This window comes from Mobula birostris, chromosome 21 (genome assembly GCF_030028105.1).
Source record: "Mobula birostris isolate sMobBir1 chromosome 21, sMobBir1.hap1, whole genome shotgun sequence".
Classification (NCBI taxonomy): Eukaryota; Metazoa; Chordata; class Chondrichthyes; order Myliobatiformes; family Myliobatidae; genus Mobula; species Mobula birostris.
In genome coordinates, this window is record NC_092390.1 from 59248742 (window position 1) to 59276446 (window position 27705).

The 27705-nt window shown below is 39.6% G+C and overlaps 1 protein-coding gene across 5 annotated transcripts in view; it reads right to left on the reverse strand.

The window, feature by feature from the left end:
- ccdc186 (coiled-coil domain-containing protein 186) overlaps positions 1–27705 on the reverse strand; it is a 112918-nt gene that overhangs the window by 44494 nt on the left and 40719 nt on the right. For all 5 annotated transcript variants that reach the window (XM_072239579.1, XM_072239576.1, XM_072239578.1 and 2 more), the window contains 6 exons: positions 27148–27276; positions 22809–23021; positions 21489–21608; positions 5119–5223; positions 4046–4144; positions 1395–1481 (listed from right to left, as the gene is read on the reverse strand). In XM_072239579.1, coding sequence (XP_072095680.1) covers positions 1395–1481; positions 4046–4144; positions 5119–5223; positions 21489–21608; positions 22809–23021; positions 27148–27276 — 753 coding nt within the window. The remainder of the gene's footprint in view (positions 1–1394; positions 1482–4045; positions 4145–5118; positions 5224–21488; positions 21609–22808; positions 23022–27147; positions 27277–27705) is intronic.

Below are 27705 nucleotides of genomic sequence, written 5' to 3' on the forward strand. Positions count from 1 at the left end.
TTTTAGCATGGTTAAAGCAGTGGCTGATTGGCAGAAGGCAAAGAGTGGAATAAAGGGAGCCTTTTCTAGCTGGCTGGTGGTGACTAGAGGCGTTCCACAGGGGTCTGCTTTGGGACTGATTCTTTTTAAGTTATATGTCAATGATTTGGATGGTGGAATTCATGGTTTTGTTGCAAAGTTTACAGACAATATGAAATAAGTGGAAGGACAGGTAGTTCTGAGGAAGTAGAGAGGCTCCAGAAGGACTTGGACAGATTAGGAGAATGGGTAAAGAAATGGCAGATGGAATACAATGTTGGAAAGTGTATGGTTATGCCCTTTGGTAAAGAAATGAAAGGGTTGACTATTTTCTAAATAGAGAGAAAATACAAAAAACTGAGATGCAAAGGGACTAGGGAATCCTTAAGTAGGATTCCCTAAAGGTTAATTTGCAGGTTATGTCTGTTGTGAGGAAGGCAAATGCAATTTTACCATTCTTTTCAAAAGGACTAGAATATAAAAGCAAGTTTGTAATGTTGAGACAATAAACCACTGGAGAGCCCTCACTTGGAGTATTTGTGAGCCGGTTTGGGCCCTATATCTTAGAAAGGGTGTGCTGAAACTGGAGAAGGTTCAAACAAGGTTCACAAAAATGATTCAAGAATTGAATGGCTTGTCATATGAACAGCGTTCGATAGTTCTGGGCAGGTATTCACTAGAATTCCAAAGAATGAAGGGGTGACCTCATTGAAACATATCAAATGGTGAATGGCCTTGATAGAGTGGAGTGGAGAGGATGTTTCCTATGGTTGGAGAGTCTAAGACCAGAGGACACAGCTTCAGAATAGAGAGGCATCCTTTTAGAACAGAGATAAGGAGTTATTTCTTTAAGCCTGAAAGTGGTGAATCCATGGAAGCCCTGGAGGCAGCTGTGGAGGCCAAATCTATATGTATATTTAAGGTAGAGGTTGATAGATTCTTGATTGGTCAGGGCATGAAGGGATAGGGGGAGAAGGCAGGAGATTGGGGCTGAGAGGAAAATTAGATCAGCCATGATGAAATGGCAGAACAGACATGATAGGCCAAACAGCTTAATTCTACTTCTAAATCTTATGGTCTTATTAACAACATTTAACAGACATTTCAAGGGATATGGGTCAAACATGGGCAAATGGATTAGTTTAGATGGGAATGCTAGTGACATGGACCATTTGGGCCAGAGGGCCTGTTTCTGAGCTGTATGACTATGAGGCTGGAGAGAAGGTGTGCTGCAAAATGGATGAATATTCTTTATTCAAGTACTCTGTTGTAAAAAGGTCAACTGACTAAAATAGGCAATAAAGTTTTAAGAGTTATTTTAGAAATCCTACATGAACTTAACAAATGGCAATTGCAAAGTAAAAAAAAGTATTCACCTTTGTTCTCAAAGTATGCAACTCATCCATCCCTTCCTTAAAAGTTTTCTTCAGATCATCAAGTTCTTTTATTTGAGCAAGGTGGATCTGAGGATTTTTTAGTGAAAGAATACACAGTATTTATTTCCAAGGCATATAAATACAGCAGATTCCGATTAATTGGGACAACATCAGGAACAGTATATTTTGGTCCAATTAAGTGGTTGCCACAGTTAGCTGAAGTTTCATGGAAACAGTTAAAAACATTAAAAAAAGGCAAACTACTGTTTAACTGAGTAACAAATTACATATTTAAATGAAATACAGAATGAATTAGAACAATAGCAGTACAGCATTATACAACTATAGCCCCTAACAGTGGAATTCATCCAGTGTACGCTGCCATGTTCTTTAGATTGATTTTTTTTTGGTGTGCCATACTCCGCCAGAGCCTTGGCGACCACTCTTTTCAAGTGGTTGTCTTGGAGAAAAGATTCTGTGAGTGGTCCCCCATGTCCTTCTCACAGCGTAGTTTTTTTTTTAATGAGGCCGAGTTGCAAGTTCGACACTCAAACCGGCCCGGGAGCAGCCTGACTGGATTCGAACTCGGGAACCTTCGCTCCAGAGTCCGGCGCTGATGTCACTGCGCCACCAGCCAGCCTGATTGACTATAAATGAACAAAATCAGTGCAAACACCTAGTGCAGATAATGTAATGCCTTTAACAACGCTTACTGGTTCCAAGTCCGCATTTTCATTGTATCATTCAAGATGATTGCAGATACCTTCAAGTTCTTCGTAGTTCCTAACTTGAGGAAATAGTGAAATTGTTTCATTTTCACTCCCAGCTGTTTCAGGCCAAATTTGAATGCTGGAAGCTGCAAAACTATTCCATTATTGTCTTATTGCTTATTTCTCGCCAACTATCAGTGACAAAAATCACTGCTTTTTGAACACAAATATATGCAAATGACACTATTTAAAAATTGTTTACTCTAGGCATGGCGTAGTGTTTAACAGCTGCACAAGTGCACACAACTGATGCTAGTTAGAAACTTTGGCAACAGTCTCCTGTCCCAATTAAGTGGCATAGTGTCCCAAATAAACAAAGGGAATCCTGGCTATTTTCTCAATTAGTTTTTGCTCTTTAAGAGTTGTCCCAAATAAGCAGCTACCCCAATTAACCAATGGCCCAATTAAATGTTATCCACTTTATTTCTGAAGAAATCTACAATCACAGTTCTGCTTTGTTCTCCAGTGAGGCCAGTGATGTTGTGGGGATGGAACTGGACTCTCTGATGGTGGTGTCTGAAAGGAGGATGCTGTCCAAGTTGCATGCCATCTTGGACAATGTCTCCCATCCACTACATAATGTACTGGTTAGGCACAGGAGTACATTCAGCCAGAGACTCATCCCACCGAGATGCAACACTGAGCGTCATAGGAAGTCATTCCTGCCTGTGGCCATCAAACTTTACAACTCCTCCCTTGGAGGGTCAGACACCCTGAGCCAATAGGCTGGTCCTGAACTTATTTCCTGGCATAATTTACATATTACTATTTAACTATTTATGGTTTTATTACTATTTAATTATTTATGGTGCAACTGTAACGAAAACCAATTTCCCCCAGGATCAATAAAATATGACTATGACTATTTTCATAAGAAAATAAATTACTCAGGCTGCAAGACTTTATTGTAAAACTCTAATATTCATCATTTGACTGTTTGGAAATCCTGGAGCGAAAAAAAAAACTGCGTGAGTTACTCATTAATAAAAGAAATTCTGTAGATGCTGTAAATCTAAAGCAACACATAAAAACTGCTGGAGAAACTCAGCAAGACAGGCAGCATCCTTGGCAATGAACAAACAGTTGATGTTTTGGGCTGAGACTCCCCCTTAGGACTGCAGCATCTGTAGTGATGGGGGGGTGGAGGGTGGTGAGGACGAAGGATATATCATTGTTTTGAGACAAGGTGCTACATCAGGACTCAAGAGAGGAGGAAAACTTCTTCAAAGTTAGCTTGCTTTGAAGAGATTTCAAAAATTTTCACGTTCCAGCATCTTGTTCATTTATGTGTCTGGAACGTGAGCAAGATGCCCAGAGTGAGAGACTGGTATGCAGCCACAGCCAGAGGTCTGGACTATGGGCTGGGTGTATGACTGGAGCTCAGGTTAGGATCTGGAACATTAAAGTCTCAATGGTGCAGGATTATTGAAGTTTTATCATACGACCTTCTGGACTCATCATTGAATTCACACCTTCAAGAACTCAGTTATTTTTGTGTTCTGCTTCACTTATTATTTCATGCAGTTTCTGTGCTAATTTCAGATTTCCAGCATCTGCAGTATTTTATCTGTAGGTCCTTCCTCTCAACCCTAAATGCATCAATTACAAACTTAACAGCTCAGGTTTCTTAGCTGTAGTCTTTAGAAGTTATCAACATTTGAGGTTTAAAATCCCTCTTAACATCAATTAGTCTTGGAGAATTCTCTATATTGAATTTTGGCTCTAGAAAATATGAACATTTTTAAATCAATTCTATGAAAGTTACTTAGGTTATTTTCTGCATTAACATTCGACTCTTACTTGCATTTTGTGCACTTATATGACATCTTGTAATCTCTTTCTTCTAAATCCTCTAAGTATTTTGATGCAGGCACAGCTCACCTCCATTTCATCAGATTTTTCCTGCAAGCGTTTTTCCAGTTCTCCTTTGGTCTCTCGAAGTTTGGCATCTAACTCATTGGACCTAATTTCTTCAGATTCCTTTCAATACAGACAAGATACAGTAAAGTTAAGAAATCAACATGACGTATTGAGGCTACAAGAAACAAAGTTCATCTGGTCAAAGGATAGCTGAATGCAATTTTTATTTTTTCATAAGTCTGTAATAGTAGACACATCAATACTTTTTGTCCAGACTATAGTTTGGCTACAGACCAGTTATTACATTTTGAATCTAGAACATTCCTCACATTAGGATTGGTGAATCATTCAGTTACAGGGCAATGCTACCAAAATATTATACTTTTAATTAATTTATTTTATTTATTTAGTGATACATCACTGAGCAGACCCTTCAGGTCACGCTGCCCCAGTAACCCCCGACAAACCCAATTAACCCTTACCTAATCACAGGACAATTTACAATGACCAATTAACCTACCCAGTACGTCTTTGGACCATAGGAGGAAACCAGAGCACCCGGGGAAAACTCACGCATTCCATGGGGAGGATGTAGACTTTTTACAGAATGGTGCTGGAATTGATCTCCAAACTCCAAAACGCTAACCACTACACTATCACGGTGCACACAGATTTCATAAATAGGAAGGAGTGCACTTTGAGTAAGCTATTATATTGAACTTTTAAAACCACAATCCATCTTTCATACTTTCCTATTCTAGTACATAATGGTCCTAAAATATTTTCAGCTGCAATGAAAAATACAAACGATTTAATTTACACACTTAGTTCATAAATTTAACAGAAAGATTACTGTTAAGCATTTGTAAGAGCCATTAAGTACTTCCATTCTTCACACAATCCTGAAACACCCTGCAGTATGATGCATTCAAATTTACAGCCTGTAAAATACTCCCCGCTGGCTCTCATGCTCTGATTCCAACCAAAGATCAGCACCCATGCTCTGTGCGCCACTACAAAATAATGCTCCAGAAAATGAGAATCTAGTTTAAAATACAAAAAGCAAGTTCTTTTAGCAGCAAACTCAAACCAACCTGATAGGTTTTGATCATGTCTTGACAGTTTCTCCGAATTTGTTCTGTCTCTTCTTTAGCCTGAGTTAGCCTGACTGTTGTTTCCTTCAGTTTTTCTCTTGTTTCCTATGAAGATAGTAAATAAGGTACTGAAATTTAAAATCAATGTTTTGTTGAATGAGCAGTAAAGTTATTTCAAGTCTCCCTCTGCAGAATAAAGACAGAATATAATTACAAGTCTTATCAAAGAATCCTGCCAGTACTGAAGGAATTGAGAGTAATCGGTCATTTATCAGGGTAATCTAATTTTTTCCCAATTCCCAGGCTATTTTTCAAAGTTCTGAAGTTAAGGTTAATTATCATTCAACCATACATAAACACCCATGAATAAGTCAAATGAAACAGTGTTACTCCGGGGCCAAGGTGCAACGAACAGCCATACACAGCACAAGGCACATATTATACAGCAGTAAACATACAATCACACAAAAAATGTACATAGCACAAGTTCCTAAGCGACACGTCCTGTAAATTGATGGTGCATGGGTGTTGTCAGCAAGAGCAAGCCAAAAGTTTTCTTTTCATTCAAGTACCTATCCAGTTTCTTGCTGAAATGTACAATTAAATCTGTTCCCATCTTCCTATGTGGAAGTCTATCCTTGGACATAAGTATTTGTTGTGCAAAAAGAATTTCTCATGTTGTCTTTACTTTGTCTCAACTCCATGTCAGGAATGTCTCCATGTATAACAAAGAAATAGGCCTTAACAGCTCACATTTTCCTTAACAACCACAACGTACGCTAACCCCAGTTGTCTGCATTAAGCCAGTATTCCTCTGTGCCTTTTCTGTCTTTTACAGGATAACCATCATCTTCCATGTGAAAAACTGACTTCTCTGATTTCCTTTAAATTTCATCCTTCTCACCCTAAGCCCATGTCCTCTAATTCTATATTCCCCTGCCTCGGGAGAACTCTCCTACTATCTATGCCCAACATAATTTTGTAAACATCTAAGGTCACCTCTAAGTGAAAACAGACACAGTCTATCCAATCTCTCTTTATAGCTACTAGTTTGAATTCCAGGCAATAGCCTGGTGAATCTCTTCTGCATCTTCTCTATCGCTACCACATCCATCCTGTAGTGTGGGAACCAGAATGGTACACATATTCCAAATGTTGATTAATGTTCTATATAGCTGCAACACGACTCCCCAACCCTTACACTCAATCCTTCAGTTTAAGAAGACAAACATACCAAATGCCTTCCTCACTGCTCTACGCACCTGTGTAACCATTTTCAGTGAGCTATAGGCTTACACCCCAGAGTCCCCCTGTACATTAGTTACAGGCAGGACATATAGTGTAAGTAACAGAGATGTTAAGAGTGCTTACTTTCCAAAGCATTACCTCACATTTTCCTAGATTACATTCCGTCCATCAGCACTCCACCCAACCTTCCCACGAATCACTGACCTACTGTACCTACTGATGACTTTCTTTGCTGCCTATGAATCAACTAGCTTGTATACAATCTGCAACCTTACTAATCAGATCATCCAAGGCAATTACATTTATCATGAACCTTCCCGTAAGACGCAGTGCACTCAGTTATAGTGGATTCTACAGGTTCAGCCAAAGGGGTTATTGTTCTTTTTAAACGTATTTTAATATGATCGCAAGATCCTGCTGAACATTAAGAACTTAAATTGCTGCAGATCTTCACCATCAGCAAGATGCTTGTTGGCAGAAGCTGGACTTGATGCATGAGGGTAGTGTGAAGTCTGAACAGCAAGTGATTGTCTTAGTCAGTTTTCTTATGATTGCCTGACCCTGTTGGACATTGCTAATGTGGAATGCTGCAATTCACTTATTTCTTGGTGGACCGTAGGGAAGTTGCGTCCCATCAAACGTAATGAGGACTGGGCCTTAAGCCGTGGTGTTGCCTGTTTATAGCTGTCCAGGACAGAGGCGTTGGAGTGCTCTGCAGTATACAGGCTGGAGTAGGTGTTGCCCCCCCCCCACCCCAGTGTCTGCTAGGCAGAAGACAAGATGTATTGTGTTCGACTGCAGACTTCTGCAACACTAATAGATTCAGAGTCTTGGACTAAACTGTTTTTTGGGGGGGGGGCTGTATTTTACTGATATCTTATATGTGATATGCCTTATGCTGTGTATGACTGTTAGTACTGTGTTTAGCACCTTAGCCCTGGAGTAACACTGTTTCGTTCGGCTGCATTCATGGGTATTCATTTATGGTTGAATAACAATTAAACCTGAACTGGACTATCAAAGATTCCAATGCTGATCCCCGAGGTACACAACTTATTACAGATCCAGTCAAAAAGCATCCTTAAACCCTCTCTACTTTAGCTTCCTGACCCACATGATGTATGCATCACTGGCCTATGGCTTTCAGGCTTATCGCTACTTCCATTTCTGAACAAGGGGTTAACATTAGCTATCCTCCAGACTTCTGGCACCTCACCAGTGGCTAATGAAAATGCAAAATTCTCTGTCAGAATTCCAACAACCTCCTGCCCTGTTTGCTTAGCATCCTGGGATACGGCACAGAAACAGGCCTTCTGACATATACTATGTGCTGAACCATTAACCTACCTGATGCCATTGACCTGCACCCAGGCCTCAGACCTCCATATGCTTCCCATCCATGTAACTATCCAAATTTATCTTAAATGTTGAAATCAATCCCGCATCCACCACTTATGCTGGCATCTCGTTCCACGCTCTCACCTCCGAGTGAAGTTCCCTTTCATGTTCCCCTTAAACATTTTACCTTTTACCCTGAAACTATGACCTTAATTCTAGTCTTACACGACCCCAGTGGAAAAAGCCTGCTTGCATTTACCCTATCTACGACCCTCATAATTTTGTATACCTCCATCAAATCTCCCCTCAATCTTCTACATTCTAGGGAATAAAACCCTAACCTATACAGCCTTTCCCTATAACTCAGGTCCTCATGTCCTAGGGATTTATCCACTCTTATGTGCCTCAATATTTCTAACAGTTCCTCCTTCCAGATACAGACATGCTCTAGAGTATCAGCTTAAGGCTGATTTATACTTGTGCATCAACTCGACACCGTAACCTACGCAAGTGGCCGACGCACATTGTAAACATTTATACTTGTGCGTCGGTGTGTCTGCATCGCTCTGCAATTCGAGCATGTCGCGCATGTGCACACACCTGCCCATGCAAGGCTTCATGGGGTAAAGTTTACAGTGAGCATCTTTTTTTCGTAAAAGCGAAATGTGTCCTCCATAATTTCGGAGGTCTGCAAAGCTTTACGGAAAGCATTGCAGTCAGAGTTCCTTCCCTGCCCAATGGGAAGCTATTGCAGCGTAGGAGGAAATGCGATGCTACCAAGCAGACCAATCACAGTTGTTCGGTCTGTGTTGCCGCGACGCATAGTTACATTTTGGGAGAGGTGCGCGTCAGGCTACAGCGTAGGGTTCCACGTAGGCGCTGCGTAGGGTTCGCGGCGATGCCGAGTTGATGCAGAAGTATAAATCAGCCTTTAGTTTCTTTCAACTCTCCAGCCTCTATATTCTTCTCCCTGCTGAATACCCTTGAGACATTTGGGAACTCATTAAAATCCCCTGGCTCCACACACAGATCACATCCTTGGTCCTTGAGGGGGCTTACTCCTTCCTTGGATATCCTCTTCTTTCTAACATAGGTCTTTAATCTTTCCTACCAAAATCATTTCATGGCAGGTCTTGCCCTCCTAATTTCTTAAGCTCCCTCCTACATACTCCCTATAAACCTTAAAGGACAAATTTAAGGGCCATTTCTGAAACCTGATATACGGTATGCTTATGCTTCCTTCTTTTCCCTCATCTAACCTTCACTATCCCATGTTAACCAAGGCTCTCTTTGTATCTTACCCTTATATGGACATGCTGAATTTGAATTCTTCAAAGTTCAAAGTGCATTTATTATCAAAGTATGTCTATACAACCTTGAGATTCATTTTATTGCAGATAGCTACAAAACAAAGAAACACCATAGAACCTGTTTATCATCATGCTTTCAAATGCTTCCCATTTGTCAGATGTTCTTTTCCCCTGCTGCAGCTACCCTCAACCTATTTCCACTAGGTGCTGCCTCAAACAACTGAAATCTACATTCCCCCAGTTTAGAGCCCCAAATTGAGGACAAATCTTACCTTTTTTTTTCATGACTACCATGAAACTTACCAAACTATGGTTACTGTTCCCAAAAGATTTCTGCCCATACTTTGATTTCTTGTCCATCCTTGTTCCTTAAAGTTTAGTACAGCCCCCGCACCCACATACCCTTCAACCTCACTCAGTAAGACTCTCCAATCTGCTTCAAAAATTATTTTGGAACTATATTACAAGCTCTTATGTTCTTTGGCTCTCAACTCTTTTCGACAAGCGGAATGTTTTTCTCTCCTTACTATGATTTACTGCTTTTTGTGATGTTGAGCACCGCTGTAATATTTTTGCTGAAATTTTCCTGTCTCTTCTCCCACACCTTCTCAATATACCAAACACATCACTCCAAAAATGGACATGAGATTTTAGTTTTGGCTGGATTAGTATTTTATAAATAATACACACAATTTAATTTCTTCTACACTTTGTCTTCATTCAGTCCAGGTCCCATCTGCTCTCTTTCAAACTACTTTCTTAGTATGTCTAATGACCTTTAAAGATGTAAACCTCTTACTCCCAGTGCATTCTGCAACTTTTAAGGAATGGGTGATATACATTATCCTCATTCTTCATTCTAGTTTTATCTCTACTTACATTTCATCACAAATTTTCATCAGCTGTATGATGCCCACTTCACCTTTTGAAGTCTACAGCTATTTATTAGAGCCCTGAGATATACATCTATGAATTTCATTGTCACTCTTGTTGGATCATTTTGCTTAAAGCTTAAAATGACAACCTGTGCTAAAAACCATCAGGTATTCCAGTGATAACCTAGAGGGGAAAAATAATAAATATTTTTGTGTACTGTAGGATCTTTAAAGCCATGTTCCTGCCCCATTAATACAACTTTCCAACAGTGTATAGAATTCCATCAAAAAAAAATTAGTCTGCTGTTTCCACAACTTCACCCAGTTCTCCACATCGATTAAGTAAAATCTTCAGAGTAGGCCATAGGGCACTTGAACTGCTCTGCCTGTCATTCAACAAAATCCTGGCTGATCCTGTCACTTGTCTACTTCACAACTGCAAGACAAACAATTACAGCTTGGCATTCAACACCATTATAAGACCATAAAACATAGCAGCAGAATTTGGTTATTTAGCCTATCAAGTTGCTCCACCATTTCATCATGGCTGATTTATTATCCCTCTCAAGCTCATTCTTCTACCTTCTCAGGTTAAATTTACCCAATGACTTGGCTGGCCTCCTCTGGCCAAACAAATTCCTCCTCCACTCTGATCGAAATATAACCATACAACAATTTCAACACAGAAACAGGCCATCTCGGCCCTTCTAGTCCGTGCTGAATGCTTACTCTCACCTAGTCCCACCGACCTGCACTCAGCCCATGACCCTCCATTCCTTTCCTGTCCATATAGCTATCCAATTTTTCTTTAAATGACAATATTGAGCCTGCCTCTACCACTTCTACTGGAAGCTCGTTCCACACAGCTACCACTCTGAGTAAAGAAGTTCCCCCTCGTGTTATCCCTAAACTTTTGCCCCCTTACTCTTGTCACGAACCCCGTGACGGGAACAAAGAACCAGCAGAGACGGAAAACACCCTGGAGTCCAGCATTGCTATAAACCAATAATATTCACTAGTAACTAAATGGACGACCTTCTATTCTGAGCCTGTGGCCTCTGGTCTTAGAATCCCCTGCTGGCCACATCCACTATCTCGGCCTTTCAATGAGATTGCCCCTCATTCTTGCAAACTCCAGTGAGCACAGGCCCAAAGCCATCAAATGTTAACCATTTCATTCCAAGAATCATTCTTGTGAACCTCCTCTGGACCCTTTCCAATGCCAGCACAGCTTCTTTTTTTTTTAGGTAAGGAGCCAAAAACTGCTCACAATACTAAAAAGTACAGTCCAATCAATACCTTATAAAGCCTTGTTCTTATATTCTAGCCTCTTGAATTGAATGCCAACATTGCATTTGCCTTCCTTATCACCAACTCAACCTGCAAGTTAATCTTAATGGAATCCTGCATGAGGCCCCTCAAGACCCTTTGCACCTCTGAAAACTTCTCCCCAACTCTAAGCATAACTCTAACCAGCTCAGAAAATAGTCTAGGTCTTTATTCTGTCTACCAAAATGCATGACCGTACACTTCTCTACACTGTATTCCATCTGCTACTTCTTTGCCCATTCTCCTAATTTGTCTGTCCTTTTGCAGACTGCCGCTTAAAACTATCTGCCCCTCCACCTATCATCGTTTGTCTGCAAACATAGCCACATAGCCAACAATTCCATCATCCAAATCATTGAAATATAATGTGAAAAGAAGCAAAATCAACATCGGCACTTGCTGATCACTACTAGTCAACAGTAAAGGCCCCTTTTATTCTCACTCTTTGCCTTCTGCCAGTCAGCCAATCTTCTATACATGCGTGTATCTTTCCTGTATGACCACGGGCTCTTATCTTGTTTAGCAGCCTCATGTACGGCACCTTGTGAAAGGCCTTCTGCAAATCCAAGTAAACAACATCCAGTAACTCTGCTTTGTCTATCCTGCCTGTTATTTTCTCAAAGAATTCCAACAGATTTGTCAGGCAAGATTTCCCCCTTAAGGAAACCATGCTGACTCTGGCCTATTTTATCACATGGCTCCAAGTACCCCAAAACCTCATCCTTAATAATGGACTCCAACATCTTCCCAAACACTGAAGTCAAGCTAGTAGCCCTGTAATTTCATTTGTTTGCAGTTTTCCAGTCCTCCGGAACCTTTCCAGAATCTAGTGATTCTTGAAAGATCATTACTAATGCCTTACAATCTCTTCAGCTAGCTCTGAATTATTCCCTCAGTACTAACAACAAGCTTCAAAACATGGACCCATGAGCCTCCCTCTGCAACCAAATCCTAGCCTTCCTTATTGGGAGATCACAGTCATTGCGGATTGGTGATAATATATGTTCCTTGCTGACAATCAACACGGGCACACCTTAAGGATGTGGGATTAGCCCACTGCTCTACTCTCTCTACACTTATGACTGTGTGGCCAGCACAAACACCATCTATAAATTCTCAGATGAAACCACTGTTGTTGGTAGACTCTCAGATGGCGATAAGGAGGCATACAGGAGTGAGAGATCAGCTGGTAGAATGGTGTTGCAATAAGAATCTCACACTCAGCGTCAGCAAGACCAAATAACTTCAGGACTTCAGGAAGGGGAAGGCAGGAGAATATGCACCTGGCCTTATTGAGGGGTTAGCAGTGACCAGCTTCAAGTTCTGGGCATCAACATTTCAAAGGATTTATCCTGGGTCTAACACATTGATACAATCATGAAGGACACACTGCAGCTCCACTTTATTAGGAGCTTGAGCAGATTTGGTCTATTACCAAAGATTCCTGCAGATTTCTATAGATGTATGGTGAAGAGCATTTGGACTGGTTGAACCACAGCCTGGTATGGAGCCTCCAATGCTCAGAATCACAAGACGGTACCGAGGGTTATATACTCAGCTAGCTCCATCACAAGCACAACCCTCCATGCTCTCAAGGACATCTGCAAGATGCAGTGCCTCAAGAAGCATTTATCATTAAGAACCCTCGCCAGGACATAATCGCTTCTCATTGCTAGCATTAGAAATGAGGTACTGGAACTTGAAGACCCATAGTTCATGATTTAGGAACAGCTTCTTTCCCCCAGCCATAAGATTTCTGAATGGCTCATAAAGTGTTGAACACTCCCTCATTATTTCTTTCTGTTTTCACTATCTATTTACTTCAGTAACTTAGAAATTGTTATGCCTTTGCATTGTGTTGCTGCCACAAAGCAATAAATTTCATGTCACATGTCATAATTAATCCTTCCAACTTCCTTATGTCCAAAACTTTATCAACCTCACTTTTGAATATGTTCAATAAAAGCACAAACAATTCTTTAGAGCAGAAAATGCCAAAGGTTTAATTTTTTCCTAATTTCATTTCCAAAGGGCTAAGTCTCTTGTATTGAGTAAAAAAAACAAAACCCTTACTTCCCAGTTCTCCAGCTACAAGAAGCAGCATTATGGCTTGCAGCCTGACAATAAATCTCTCAGATCTTTAGCTGTCATTCATGTAAAAGATCTGAGATCGTTTACATACATATCAACATTAGAATGTACAGCTCAAATTTGCTTAATTCTCTTCCAATTGTCTCCATGAGCAATGTCCCAAATTCATACTGTCTTCTGGGGGAAATAATCTTGGCTTCATCTTAAATGGAGTCTCTCCAATTTTACTGCACAATCTCGTTTTGGAATTGTCATTAAAAGAAACTGTCCCGCTAAATTAAGGCACTTGATCCCTTTTGTCAAGCCCTCCAAATCATCTATCAGCCTCAAAAGAACACAAGGTAAACTTGTACAAAATGCTCCGTTGGTGATATTTCCACAATCATCATGTTGAATTTGCCCTTAACCACATTACTGCACATTCTTCCCTTGTTAACCAACTGACATTTGCTCCCATAACCTGGATTCAGGTGATAAAACATCCATCGATTTTCCCTATAAACCCTAAATGTATTAACCTTACTCATACAATCTGATTTTTTTTTTCTTTTCAAATTCCCCTAAAACTCACCTTCTGGCCTTTTATTTTCAACAAATAACTATAATAATTCTTTAATTATTTGCATGAACACTTCAACTGGTGGCTCTGAAATGCTTTTTTATAATGAACGATATATTCTGAAAGTATTCTTTATAAATAAAAGCTGCTGATGATAATATGATGCCCTGGATAAAGCAGGAGATTCACAATCTGCTGAGGGCTAGATCAACAGCATTCGACACTGATAATCACAGAATCCTACAAGAAGTCCAGGTACAACCTATAGAAGGTCAACGCCAGAGTGAAAAAAAAATTCTATGCGAAACTAGAGAGGCACAATCAGGTGCACAAAAGCTGTGGTAGGGTTTGAATGCCATTACTTCATACCAGACAAAACCTAAAAACATCAGGGGTATATGAAGCACCACTAAACCTGATATGCTGCTAGGTTTCTCCTGGTAGGAAGCTCACAACCATTTTTACACACTTTGAATGGGAAAATAACATAGCCTCAATATAAGTTCCCATTGCATTCAATAATACTACAGGTTGACCACCAATTTTCTTGAAATTGATGGTTCAGCACCTCTTTTAATTTGGATGAAATTACAAGACACAGTTTACTGGATGGCCACCAGATGGCACTGTTACAAAACTCATTTTTACAGAAGCATGCTATTTTTATTATTTACATTGCACTTCTTGGTGGTAGTCCCAATATTTTGTGCTTATTTTTGCTTATCTTATGTAAATTTAACTCCAGCTATGGCTTCTAAGATAACTGCAAGTACTATGTTGGCGTCAAAAGTAAACATCAGTCCATATCAATCCAAGAGAAGGTTGAAATGTTGAGAAGACTGGACCAAGCTATTTCTGTGCATAAGCTGTGTGACTTATATGGCATTGGTTTGTCAATTCTGTATGATATAAAGCACCAAAGAGGAAAAAAAATACAATTCTATGCAAACAGTGATTCGTTAAGGCAAATGAGCATTAGAAAAACTATGAAAGTTGGTAAGAGCACTGAGCATGATCAAGTGATCATTAAATGGTTTCACCAGTGTCAGAATGATGGAGCCGACTTGTTGGGCAGTATGATGAACCAAACTAAGTTGTTCCATAAAGAACGTAAATTAGAACATGTGAACATTAGAACACATGACTATAGGGAAGGATGGCTTCAAAGGTTTAAGATTCCTTCAGAGAATTTCCATACATAGAGTGTCTGCAAGCCATGAAGGAGCTACCGAGTACACGTTCCAATTTGCTAAACTCATAGCTGATGAAACCTTAGTCCTGAGCAGATGAAACTGCATTACACTGGTGATGCACACCTAGGAAAACATTAGCAACAGGAGACAAAGATCCCACAGGATTCAAACAATCCAAGGACAGAGTGCTCCAACACAGCAGGTACTCACAGATGTACACCACTAGTGATTGGAAAAAACAAATACCTTAGAATCTTGAAAGGGGTTAAAAACTTCCCCAGCAACATATTGCACAAATAAAAATGGCTGGATTACCACCGATATTATGTTAGAATGGTTTGAAAAATATTTCGTGCCGGAAGCCAGAGCATATTACAAATCTGTAGGGCTACATGAAGATTGCAAAATTCTTCTTATTTTTGGATAATTGTTCAGCTCACCCCAAAGTTGAACACCTGTGTAAGAATAATGTTTTACAGGGTATTTACCATCAAACTGTACATTGCTTATCCAAGCCCAAGACTGCATTCTCTAAAGGTCAAGTATCGCTCACTTTTCATGAAACGTCTATGGATGAGGTGAATGCTGGCAATTCTGTACAGATATTTATTAAAGAATTTAACATGAAGGATATGCCTTGATTCATTGCTCGAGGGTGGGAAAAGGTAGAACCTTCAACACTAAAGAATGGCTAGCATAAGTTGTGACCTGTCTTAATGTTTGATAATGTGCCTGAAGAAAAGCTTGATGATAATTTTACAAGATTTCATGTACCAAAGGAGAAAGTAGTTGTTCGTGATTTGCTTGCGTACGCAAGAAGTGTTACAGGACCTGCTTTCAAAGATATAGCAAGCAGTGTTAATGAAGAAAATCTACGTGAGTGGATGATTGTCAACAACAAAACACCCGTTGTGTGTCACCTTACGGACTCTGAAATTATAGACAGTGTTCTGAACGCTGATTAAAAACACTGCAAGTGATGAACACGGCAGCAATGATGATGAAACGGATGAAACTGAAAGATTTACTAGTGACAAAGTTAACTGAGCTGTTGGGTGATTTAATCAGAGTCAGAAAAACGTCCCTTTATGATGGAACAAGAGCCAATGAATTCTTGTTTGATGCAAGAAAAATTACAGAGAGAGAGATCAATACACATGAAACAACTTCGCCTGGATAAAATGTTTAAAAAGATAACTAAGAAGCAACACTCTTTATAACTACAGTAATTAATAAATTTACATTTTTTAAAAGTTTAATTAATGATGTTTTTAAGCTTCTACAATCCATTTTTGCCATTATTATTAGACGACTTCCTTTAATCTGGCAAAAACATTAATCCAACAAGGCTCAGGAATCAAGGGTGCCAGAAAATCAGTGGTCAATCTGTAAGATGTTTTGTCTTGGAGACTGATGTCCAAATATCCTTCAAGAGGAACCCAGCAAGATATCAGGCCTTGAGAATGTACCTTGTCGGGTACTGAAAACATGTACCAAAAAAATAGCTGGAGTGTTCAAGAACATCTCTAACCTCTCATGGCTGCAGTCTGAGGTTCTCACCTGGTTCAAAAGGGCAGCAATCATTCTGACGCCCAAGAAGGGCAAGGTGAGATGCCTCAATGACTATCACCCAGTTGCACTCACATTGAGGGATTGGTCATGACTAGGCTTAAGTCCTCCCTGAGAAAGAACCTGGACCTACTGCAATTCATCTACCATCACAACAGGTCTACAGCAGATCCAATCTTACAGGCTCGCTATTCTGCTTTGGAGCATGCAGATGACCACAGTACATCCATAAAGCTATTGTTTATCGATTAAACTTGTTGTTCAACAGCACCATTCTGTCAATACTAATAACATGCCTCAAAACCTGGGTGTCTCAAAGTTCAAAAAGTTTAAAGGTTCATTTATTATCAAAGCATATATCCGTATACAGCTCTGAAATTTGTCTTCTCCAGATAGCCACAAGAACATGAAAACCATTCAGAAAGAAACATCAAACCCATCCCCCCCCCACACAAAAAAGAACAGCATCCTGATCATCAACCCAAAATCCCCCCTGGCCCCACACAAAATGGAACAGGAACATCGACCCCCCAAAAAACAACCCCATCCTCACCCAAAAAAACTAACAGAACACAATAGAACATCAACCCCCAAACACCCTCCCCTTGCACAACAAAACAGAAAAGAAACAGGTGATTAATAACACAGGTTATAAAAACCATAAAATTGAAAATGTCCACAGTCCATAAACACAATATTCCAATGCATAAACACAGAAGCACAACACCATCCTATCATTATCACCGACATTCATCAAAAGAGAGGGGAGAGAGGCCAATCCAACTGCCACAGTGAGCCACACAATGATAGGCTGCTCACAGGTTCCTTCTCCTGCAGCGGTCAAAAGGAGGGCAGTCTGTGCTGGACTCTCGCTCGTCTTCCGCATTCACCTCAATGTCTCAATATTCCTTGATGCTTTAATCGACGATTAATGGATGCTTTAACCGGCGAAATGGAGTTAGAAATCAGTTCGCGCCCCCATCTCAAAGTACCTTTGCATCACGGCTGTGCTAGATTCCTGGAATCTTCTTGGAGACAACAAAGCGGTGGATCACTCAAACGATCTTCAAACTGTAAATTACAGGCTCTAACAGTCCCAGAAAAACATTTAAGGTGGAAAATAGACGTAAAAGAAGATAAATGATATTTTCATCAGCTATCTGGAAGATGTCAACCGAGGGAGCGTTGTACGCTGGTGTCATCTTGACCGGAAGCTATACTTTCTGTACCTTTCTTTACCACTGTTTTCTTGACTTTGTGATCAGGAGACCACAGTCAGTGTTGATTGGAAGTAACATCTCTACCTCTCTGACAACCAACACAAATGCACCTACCTCATGGATGTGTGTTTAACCCACTGCTCTACTCTTCCTACAATCATGACTGTGTGGTAGGCACAGCTCAGATGCCATCTATAAATTCACTCAGATGGTGATGAGGAGGCGTACAAGACTGAGACACATCAACTTGTTGAGCGATGCCACAACTGTAACCTTGCACTTGATGTCAGTAAGCCCAAGGAATTGATGATGGACCTCAGAAAAGGGAAATCAGGAGAACATACACCAGTCCTCATAAAGATAAGCAGTAAAAAAAAAAGATTGTGCAGCTTCAAGTTCCTGGGTGTCAACATATCAGAAATCCACCCTGGACCCAAAGTATTGATGCAATTAAGAAGAAGGAGGTGGCTATATTTCATTAGGAGCTTGAGATCTGGTATGTCACCAAAGACTCTAACAAATTTCTACAGATGTACCTTGGGAGAGTACATCTGTATTGCATTACCATCTGCATCACTGTCCACGGAGGCGCCAGTGCAGAGGATCAGAAGAGGCTGCCGAGGGTCGTGCGCCATCATGGACACAACACTTTCCACCATTAAGAACATCTTCAAGATGTGCTGCCTCACGAAGGTATGATCCTCACCACCCACGACTTGCTCCCTTCTTTTTACTATCGTCAGAGAGGAGGTACAGAAGATTGAAGACACACAGTCAATGAGTCAGGAATAGTTTCTTCCCCTTTGCCATCAGATTTCTGAACAATTCATGAACCCATGAGCACTTTCTTGTTATTCCTTTTCTTTGTACTATTTAGTTTTTGTAATTTGTAGACTGTTATGTCTTCGCACTACGTTGCTGCCACAGAAGAAGTTTCATAATCACATGCAGAGATCATAAATCAGATTCTGAGAAATTTGTCCTTAATTTAGGTGGTCAGCAAAATATTTTTGTGGATTTAATATACAATCCAGTTGGAATATGCGTAATTTGAGATGGATAGTTCCAATAAACTTTCACAAACTCTATTATGCATTATTAATAAGACAGCACACTTAATTTTCCAAGCAAGTATAATTTGATTTTCAATTTATATAATTAGCCTCTCAGTTTCTCATGCATACAAAGCCATGACTTAATTTTAATAAATGTTACTTTAATAAGGATGGAAGAGTAAAGGACAACTGGTAAATAAAAAGGTAACACAATGTGTTTTAAGGGTCAGGAATCAACTCTACAGACTCCATTAAATAACCATAATTGTTATGGATTAACATTAAAAAATACATTTTAACATTTTCCTTTCAAAATATAACCAAACTCAACTCCAACTGTTAGCAAATACAAACATTTAAAACATGTTGAAAGTAAAATTTGTACCCCCTATTATCATGAAATGATTCCCTTTTACTTTACCATATGACATTATTCCTGATGTCATTTGCAAAACATGTAATCACTCTACAAGCAAAACAATTCTGTAATGAAGCAGTCATTCGTACTTGGTGCCCAAATCCTATAGTGCCATCTGGTGGTGATGCAAAATATAGTCAGGTTAGAAAATAGTGTAAATTGAAAATGTAATGAATGATAAAAGCAGCAATGCAGAAATGCAAATTATTCAGTCCGATTTGTCAAGAAACTAAAACAGAATGAGGGGATAAAAGGGGCCCAATATATTTGACAGTTTATTCTAGCTTCTTCCCCGTTGCTTTCCAGTCCTGTGAAGGGTCTTGGACCAAAACGATGACAGATAATTTCTCTCTATAGATGCTGCCTGACCTGCTTAGTTCCTCCAGCATTGAGTGTATGTTGCTCAAGAATCCCTGGTGTGAATTTGAAAATTTATCTATTTTTAAAATGCAATATTTTTAATGCAAACTTATTCAATATTCACACTAAAAGTCTATTTTCTTTCTTGATAACTAAAGTGTTTTAAACAGTGAATCCTAAGAGTGCAGGATTTGATTTTTCTAAAATCCTATATTTTCAAATCCTCAGTGCAAAACTCTATCCCAGTAAGATATGTAATCTCCAAAATCCAGGTTTCCTCTAATTCCAGTTCAAATCCTTACATTCAGACTTCCCTGCCACAGTGACTCCAAGTCATCCAACTCAACCTTCTGCAGCAACAAGGTTAACAACATTAGCTTACACAAAGCAAAAGATTATATATTTGCATCATATGTATTAATAAAATAATTCATTTCTTTATTTAGTGATACAGTGCAGAGTAGGCCCTTCTGGCCTTTGAGTCCTGCCAATCCAGCAATTCCTAATAACCCTGATTTAACCTAAGTTAACCTAATCAAACATAATTGCATGACAATTTACAATGACCAATTAACCTACCTACTATGTCCTTGGACTGAGGGCGGAAGCCAGAGCACCAAGAGAAAACCCACCACGCATTCCATTGGGCTGGACATACAGAGACTCCTTGCAGAGGATGATGGGAATGAACTCTGAACTCTATAATAGCATTGCACTAACCACCACGCTATCGTGGTGCCTGAATCATTATTTTTTTCATATGATATTATAGAATCAAGTCATTCAACTCAACCTTCTGCAGCAACAAGGTTAACATTCGCTTCCACAAAGCAAAAGATTATATATTTGCATCATATGTATTAATAAAATAATTCATTTCTTTATTTAAATAGTTCATAGTTTATAGAGTCATCATATTTTCTCCTACATCCCAACCACCAACTCTGAGGTCCCCCAAGGAAATATCTCAGGCCTATTCTGCTTCTCATCAACATTTCTCTTTCAGCAAAATTATACAAAGACACAGAATCAAGCGCTCTCTATTCAGTGTATAGGGTCAATATGAGAAGGGATGGATTCACCAGAAAGATTTGCCCCTTGTCTGATGGGCAAGTTCTGCAAATAACTAGAAACTTAATAGGCAAAGTATCAACATTCTGTAACAAATATGGGAGTTGTTTAACCTTCATCATCATCCTGGGTGGGAAAGTCAATAAGAGAGAGGGACAGGACAGTTGGTGATTTCTACTGCAGAGACATTGACAACCACTTTCAATTGATTCTACAAATCAGAGTAAGCAACAGAACATGTGTGTTTATACCAGTGTTAAACTTAATGTTGAAAATAATAAATATTTTAAAATTATTGAGATTGAATTAATTTCAATGATTTCAACCACCTCCACAGTTCTACTCCCTAGTCCCTTCTAGTCCTACAATTCTATAAATATTTGTGCCTCATCATTTCTAGGCTTTTGATCACACCCATCCATTAGCAACCATTCTGAGAAGATACAAGAGATTCTGCAGATGCTGGAAATCCAGAGTAACACACATGCCATGCTAGAGGAACTCAGGAGATCAGGCAGCATCTATGGAAATGAATAAACAGTAAAGTATCCGTATTTAAAAGATTTTAATGTTCCTTTGACATTAACCTCTAGAGCAGTGATTCCTAACCTGGGTCCACAAACCCCTTGCTTACTGGTATTGGTCCATGGCATAAAAAAGGTTGGGAACTCCCTGGTCTAGAAGCATAAAGAGCTGAAATGATTATAAAAAAGACTTGCAAAAATTTGACAAACCTTGTGTGTATCCATTTCGCTTTTTAACTTGTTTTGGGCCCATTTCACTTTGATGATGTTGGAATTAATGTCTTCCTTCAGTTTTTCAACCTCTCTGTTGAGCCTTGTGGCTTCCCCTTCCTGCAACCATAAAACATATACAGATTTTTAAAGTACGTATGGCAAAATAACATGTTGCAGATGTTGGAAATCTGAAATAAATAAAGAAAATATTCACCCTATCAGTATTCCCAATATACTGAGCAGTTTTATTGTTTGCATATATACACTCAGACCCCGCATAACACTAACCTACATAGCGCTGATTCGTTAGTTATTCAATTTGTTTTAAATGATAAAAATTCATTCTAAACAACAGTTAAATCTCCTCAAGAGCAGCCACAATTAAGCATTCAATCAGCCAATGAAAGCGCTTTACAAACGCACTGAGCCACTCTTAACCAATCGCATATTAGTTCACGTTCTGTGTCCCATTTGTGTAAACGTTCTTGCTCCCTTGCCAATTTATTCAATTTTTTTTCCACCAATAATGTCTGCAAAATGGCTTGCAACTTCTAATGAGGGTATGCCTGTACAAGCTGGCATTTTTGCAGCATGAATTAAAGTCTCGGAGGTGCGGACGGTTGTGGCGTGGTGTGTACAGGCTTAATCAAGGTGTTGGGGCACAGGCAGGAGAGTGAGGAACAAGCTGATCTATGGCCATTGCTGGAGTGGGTTCCTTTGTTTTGTGACTGCCTGTATGGAAACAAATCTCAAGGTTCTTTATAGTATAGATACTTCGATAATAAATGTACTTCAACCTTTGATGAGTCAATAATGACTAAATGGATGCATGGAAGTGAATGAAATTGCTGTAATAAAAGGTGCAATTCAAAGCTTTAACAAATATCAGATCAACTCAGCATTCCTTAGTTTCCCAAAAAAAAAGCTGTTAAATTTTCTTTTGACTGAACACTATAGTTTTGCTACGAGCACAGCATGCTTTGGCACTAGGGTCAACCTTGCAATGTAGACCTTATGTAATAAAGTGAAAGATAACCCATGAACAGCAATCTAGGAAAAATTATCCCTTTATACAACAGGTGTATAAACCAAAGGCTCAAAGTGGGAGACAACTCCTGGGCATAAAACTGTACTCCAAGAATTTGTCATATTCTGAAGAGAAAAACCTCCTCTAAAGAAAGAAAGACTCCTTCTGGATAGATATTATGCTAGAAATCAAAAGAGGGAAAATTTCCTCTTTAATAACTGAGGTCAGCATTTCTACAATTAATTTACCGCATCTCCCTCGAGAATGAAGCTATGACTTTGACAGATTACCTTGGCCTCGTATAGCTGTTGCAATCTTGTCTTCTCTTGTGTGAGCTGCTTGGTCTTCATTGTCAGTTTCTCCAGCTCTCGGTTTGCATCACGTAACTTCTTTTCAATCCCTTCCTTCTCTTTTCGAAGATCAAGTGCCTCTTTTTCTCCACGAACGTATTTCATTACCATGGCTTCTTTTTCTTGTCGAGCCTCTTCACATTTTTTGTTAGTCTATACAGTAAGAACACAACCAATAACAAGTCTGCTTTTTAAAGACAGAAAACTGAAACAACATATTTCATTAACATTCACAAAATAAAGCAATGCAAATTAAGCTTGAATGTAAACATAATTTGGACAAAATTACTGTGTGATCCAAAAGTCTTCAGCACATACAGTATATATAGCCAGGGTGCCTTAGACTTTTGCACAGTACTGTATTTGTCAATGTGGACCGGAAAGTGAGTTTGTAAATCCACGGAGCAAAGGCTGTTGGGAATGGCGAAGGTGGAATGACGTGGAAGGGGTGTGGGACACGTGGCAGAGAAGAAGCACCAGGGATGCAGGGTGGCATGAGCGGAGACACACTCAGCCTTGAGACACCAGGCAAGGTCATTCGATTCCAAACAATTTATTTATGGATCATTACAGAATGTCTCTCTGGTGCTTCCCACTCCCTCCACTCTCCCTTCCCCACCACGATTCCCCTCTCTCTGCCCCCTTCCCACTCTCAGTTCACAATAGAGACACATATCAAAATCATGTTTATCATCACTTACATATGTCACGAATTTTTTTTTGCAGCAATACAGTGAAATACATAAAATTACTACAATTCACAAAGGTCTTGGGCTCCCTGGCTCTATCACACACACACACACACACACACACACACACCCCTAAGATTTTTGCACACTACTGTATATATTCACAATTTTCAAAATAAGAATTAGACCACTGCTAAATGAAGCATTTCTATTAATTATCCACATTATAAGCAGTTACAGACATCTGGAATAAAGACAAATCATGATCAAGGAAAACGAAACAAGCAAAATGTACCAAGACGAATTTATAATTAAAATTTTAACTAGCCCTAATGCACTCTCCAGAGTATTGCTCAGCAAATCATCATTTATTTCTCAGTTCAAAGTCTCTGCTCGCCTCAACAATGATTAAATCGATAACCCACAATCAAGCTTAACCTTTGACGTAATCTTCAAAAACAATTAAGATAACAAAATGGCTATATCAGCAGTGGAAATTAATAGTTAGCAGATACTTTTTGTAATATGAATTGTTAAGAGACAAATTTCACCAGTACATTGGGAGAATTCCTTACTTTTCTTCAAAGTACCACGGGGTAGTTAATGGTGCAGCAGATAGTGCTGTTACCTCACAGCCGCCTAATACAGGCGGCCAATAGGAGAATCAGATTGGAATTGATTGGCATGCAAGAAGGAATACGTGGAAGAAATGAGATACTACCAAGAACCGGCAGAGACTTGATGGGTCAAATCAGTGGTCCCCACCCACCAGGCCATGGACCGGTACTGAGCCGCAAAGCACATGCTACTGGGCTGCGAGGAAACTATGATTTGGCGATATGAAACCATATGAGTCAGCTGCACCTTTCCTTATTCCCTGAAAAACCCACTGTTGACTAACACCTCCCCCCGCCTCAACCCCCCGGTCCGCAAGAATATTGTCAATATTAAACCAGTCCGTGGTGCAAAAAAAATTGGGGACCCCTGGATCAAATGATCTTCCTCTATGTCATTAGTAAATTTGGAATAGACCCCTGTTGATGCTGAATAATCTTTGATGTAAATTGTCATAATACACTTCCACATTGATATATACTTTCAAAGATCTAGGAGATGTTGTTGAAGTAAGTACTGACAGTGTATTTTGTAGATGGTCCACAGCACTAATGTGGGTAATTGATTGCAGAAGAAAACTATGTTTACAAATGGTGTCATTCTCACAGGTTGCTTTATCCCGATCATATCAAGCTCTGCTCATTCAGTCAAATGGAAAGACCATAATCACACATCAGACTTGTTGATGGTGGTGATTTGAGTGTCAGGAGAATCAGGAGATGAGTATACCCAACCCTTGATAGGTGCTTATAAAAGCAACCCAAGGCAACACACACAAAGTGCTGGAAGAACTCAGCAAGTCAGGCAACATCCATGGAAATGAATAAACAGTCGACATTTCGGGCTGAGACCCTCCTTCAGGACTAAAAAGGGAAAAGACGGCAGAATAAAAAGGTGAGGAGAGGGGAAAGAGGCTAGCTGGAAAGTGATAGGTGAAGCCAGGTGGGTAGGAAACGTCAAGGGCTGGAGAGAAAGGAATCTGATAGAAGAGGAGAGTGGACCATAGGAGAAAGGGAAGGAGGAGGGGACCCAGAGGGAAGTGATAAGCAGGTGAGAAGAGGTAAAAGGTCAAAGTGGGGAATACAGGAAGAGGGGAGGGAAATTGATATTCATGCCATCAAGTTGGAGACTACCTGGATAAGATATTGCTCCTCCACCCTGAGGGTTTCCTCAATCCTGGCCCAAAAGGAAGCCAAGGATCGATATGTTGGAACGAGACTGGGAATCAGAATTAAAATGTTTGGCCAGCAGGAAGTTCTAACCTGTTCTGTTAGCTGTTTATATTAATAGTCCGATTAAGTTTCTGGTCGAGGGTGACAACCCCTCTCACCCTCAGACAATGTCATATTACTGAACATCAAGAGTGGATGTACAGATTCTTCTTTGCTGAGATGGTGATTGTCTGTGAAACTATAAGCATGCATCCCGACCTCCAAGTTTATGATGGAACGAAGGATACTGATGAAGCAGCTGAAGATGGCCAGGCCTATGATACTACCCCAAGGAATTACTGCACTTCTATCGGGGAGATGGGATAATTACTCTCCAACACTCCCAATCACCTTGTTTTGTCCAAATTATAGCAGCAACCAATGGAAGGTTTTCTTTTTGACCCCAGTTTTACAGAAGCCCTGACAACACGTAATTAAGTCAAATTTGTTGTCATTTAACTATATACCATATATACATGTTTACTAAATGAGAATTTATTTATATCAGAAGTAGCCTTGCTATCACGCTGACCTCACCCCTGGAATTCAGGTCCATGTTTGCATCAATGCTTAGTATTAACAAAACTAAAATCAACTCAACCTTATTAACTTAAATAATTCAAAATTTGCATAAGGAATGATTGTGCAATCATTATTTTTAGAAAATTCATTGCTCAACAAACATAATATCTGCCCTTCTCCTTTGTAATTAGTTAATAATCCACTTACCAAACTAACCAAAGTAACTTGATTAAATTGTGCCATGGGAAAGTGAATGTGTAACTTTAGTGTATGCTGTTAATGATACTAGCTTACCTAATTTTCAAACATGTGGAATGCAGCAGTTAAAATCAACCTCTTTAATACACTAAAGTCCCTCATTAAACAAAGGGATTACATATTGCTAATAGATACTTCAACACCTGTTAAATTTCAAGCATTAATCAAATGTGATTTGTAAGAGAGCACATTTCCCTTCGGAGTGCAAATCACTTCCAGACTTAAAATGATAGCTGAAACTGGATGATGAATTTACCAACTCCATGGATATAAACGTGAATATCAAACAAAGGCAAACCAAGAAGCTTCACCACAGTCAAGTTAAAATTATTTAAAGAATAGAAATACATTATTATTCACTTGTTAGTTATGTGCCACGTCATATGACGTGGGTGATCCTGGTCTTTCCATTACCATGACTGGTCTTGACAAATTTTCCCACAGAAGCGCTTTGCTATTGCCTTTTTCTGGGCAAGATGGGTGACCCCAGCTGTTATCGAGTCTTCAGAGATTGTCTGCCTGATGTCTCTGATCGCACAACCAGGACTTGTAATATGCATCAGTTGCTCATACGACCATCCACCACTTGCCCCATGGCTTCACGTAACCCTGATCGGGGGGTGGGAGGAGGTGGGGGTAGGGGCTAAGCAGGTGCAACACTTTGCCCAAGGGTGACTTACAGGCTAACAGAGGGAAGGAGTGACTTACACCTCCTTTGGTAGAGACGCATTTCCACCCTGCCAACTGATATTTTTATAAAATTAACAGAGCAATCCAGAGAGCAGGATATTTTACAAAATACCATGTACCCAATTGGACCCATGTGCAGACAATATTCAGAAAGAAGGCAAGAGAAGCTGGGGGAAATCAAAGCTGTGGGGCAAGATGGATAAATTTTCATCAGAGAACAAATAAATCAAAATAATTATTTTTGAACAAAAATCTACAACTTAAAAATACATCTTATATTGAAGACATTCTTACTTGTTCTATCTGAAAAGTCAGATTTCTTTGCAATTGCTGAATGGCGTTTTTGGCCGCAGCATCCTGAGAAATCAGTCTTTCCTTCGTGGTTTTTATTTCCTCCATTAGGCTTTCAACTTTGGCTTCCATCTACAAGAGATAAGTGAATCCATGGTGAGTTGCCAATTCTGTGTTTTATATGTTTGTAAGCCGATTGAAAATTTTTAATCACAAGTTAATGGGGATTAAATAATATGTTTTCATGACTGTATTACAGTTATTTCCCTTGTAGCCTGAATAACTTTAAGTACTTCTCATGTACTTAACGAAAAAGTACGAGTTCGTTAGCAATCTAATCACAAGTAAGAGAAAATCTGCAGATGCTGGAAATCCAAACAACACACACAAAATACTGGAGGATCTCAGCAGGCCAGGCAGCATCTATGGAAAGAAGTACAGTCAACCCAAGGGTCTTGGCCCAAAACATCGACTGTACTTTATTTTCCATAGATGCTGCCTGGTCTGCTGAGTTCCTCCAACATTTTGTGTGTGTCATTAGTAATCTATAGGTTTGGAATT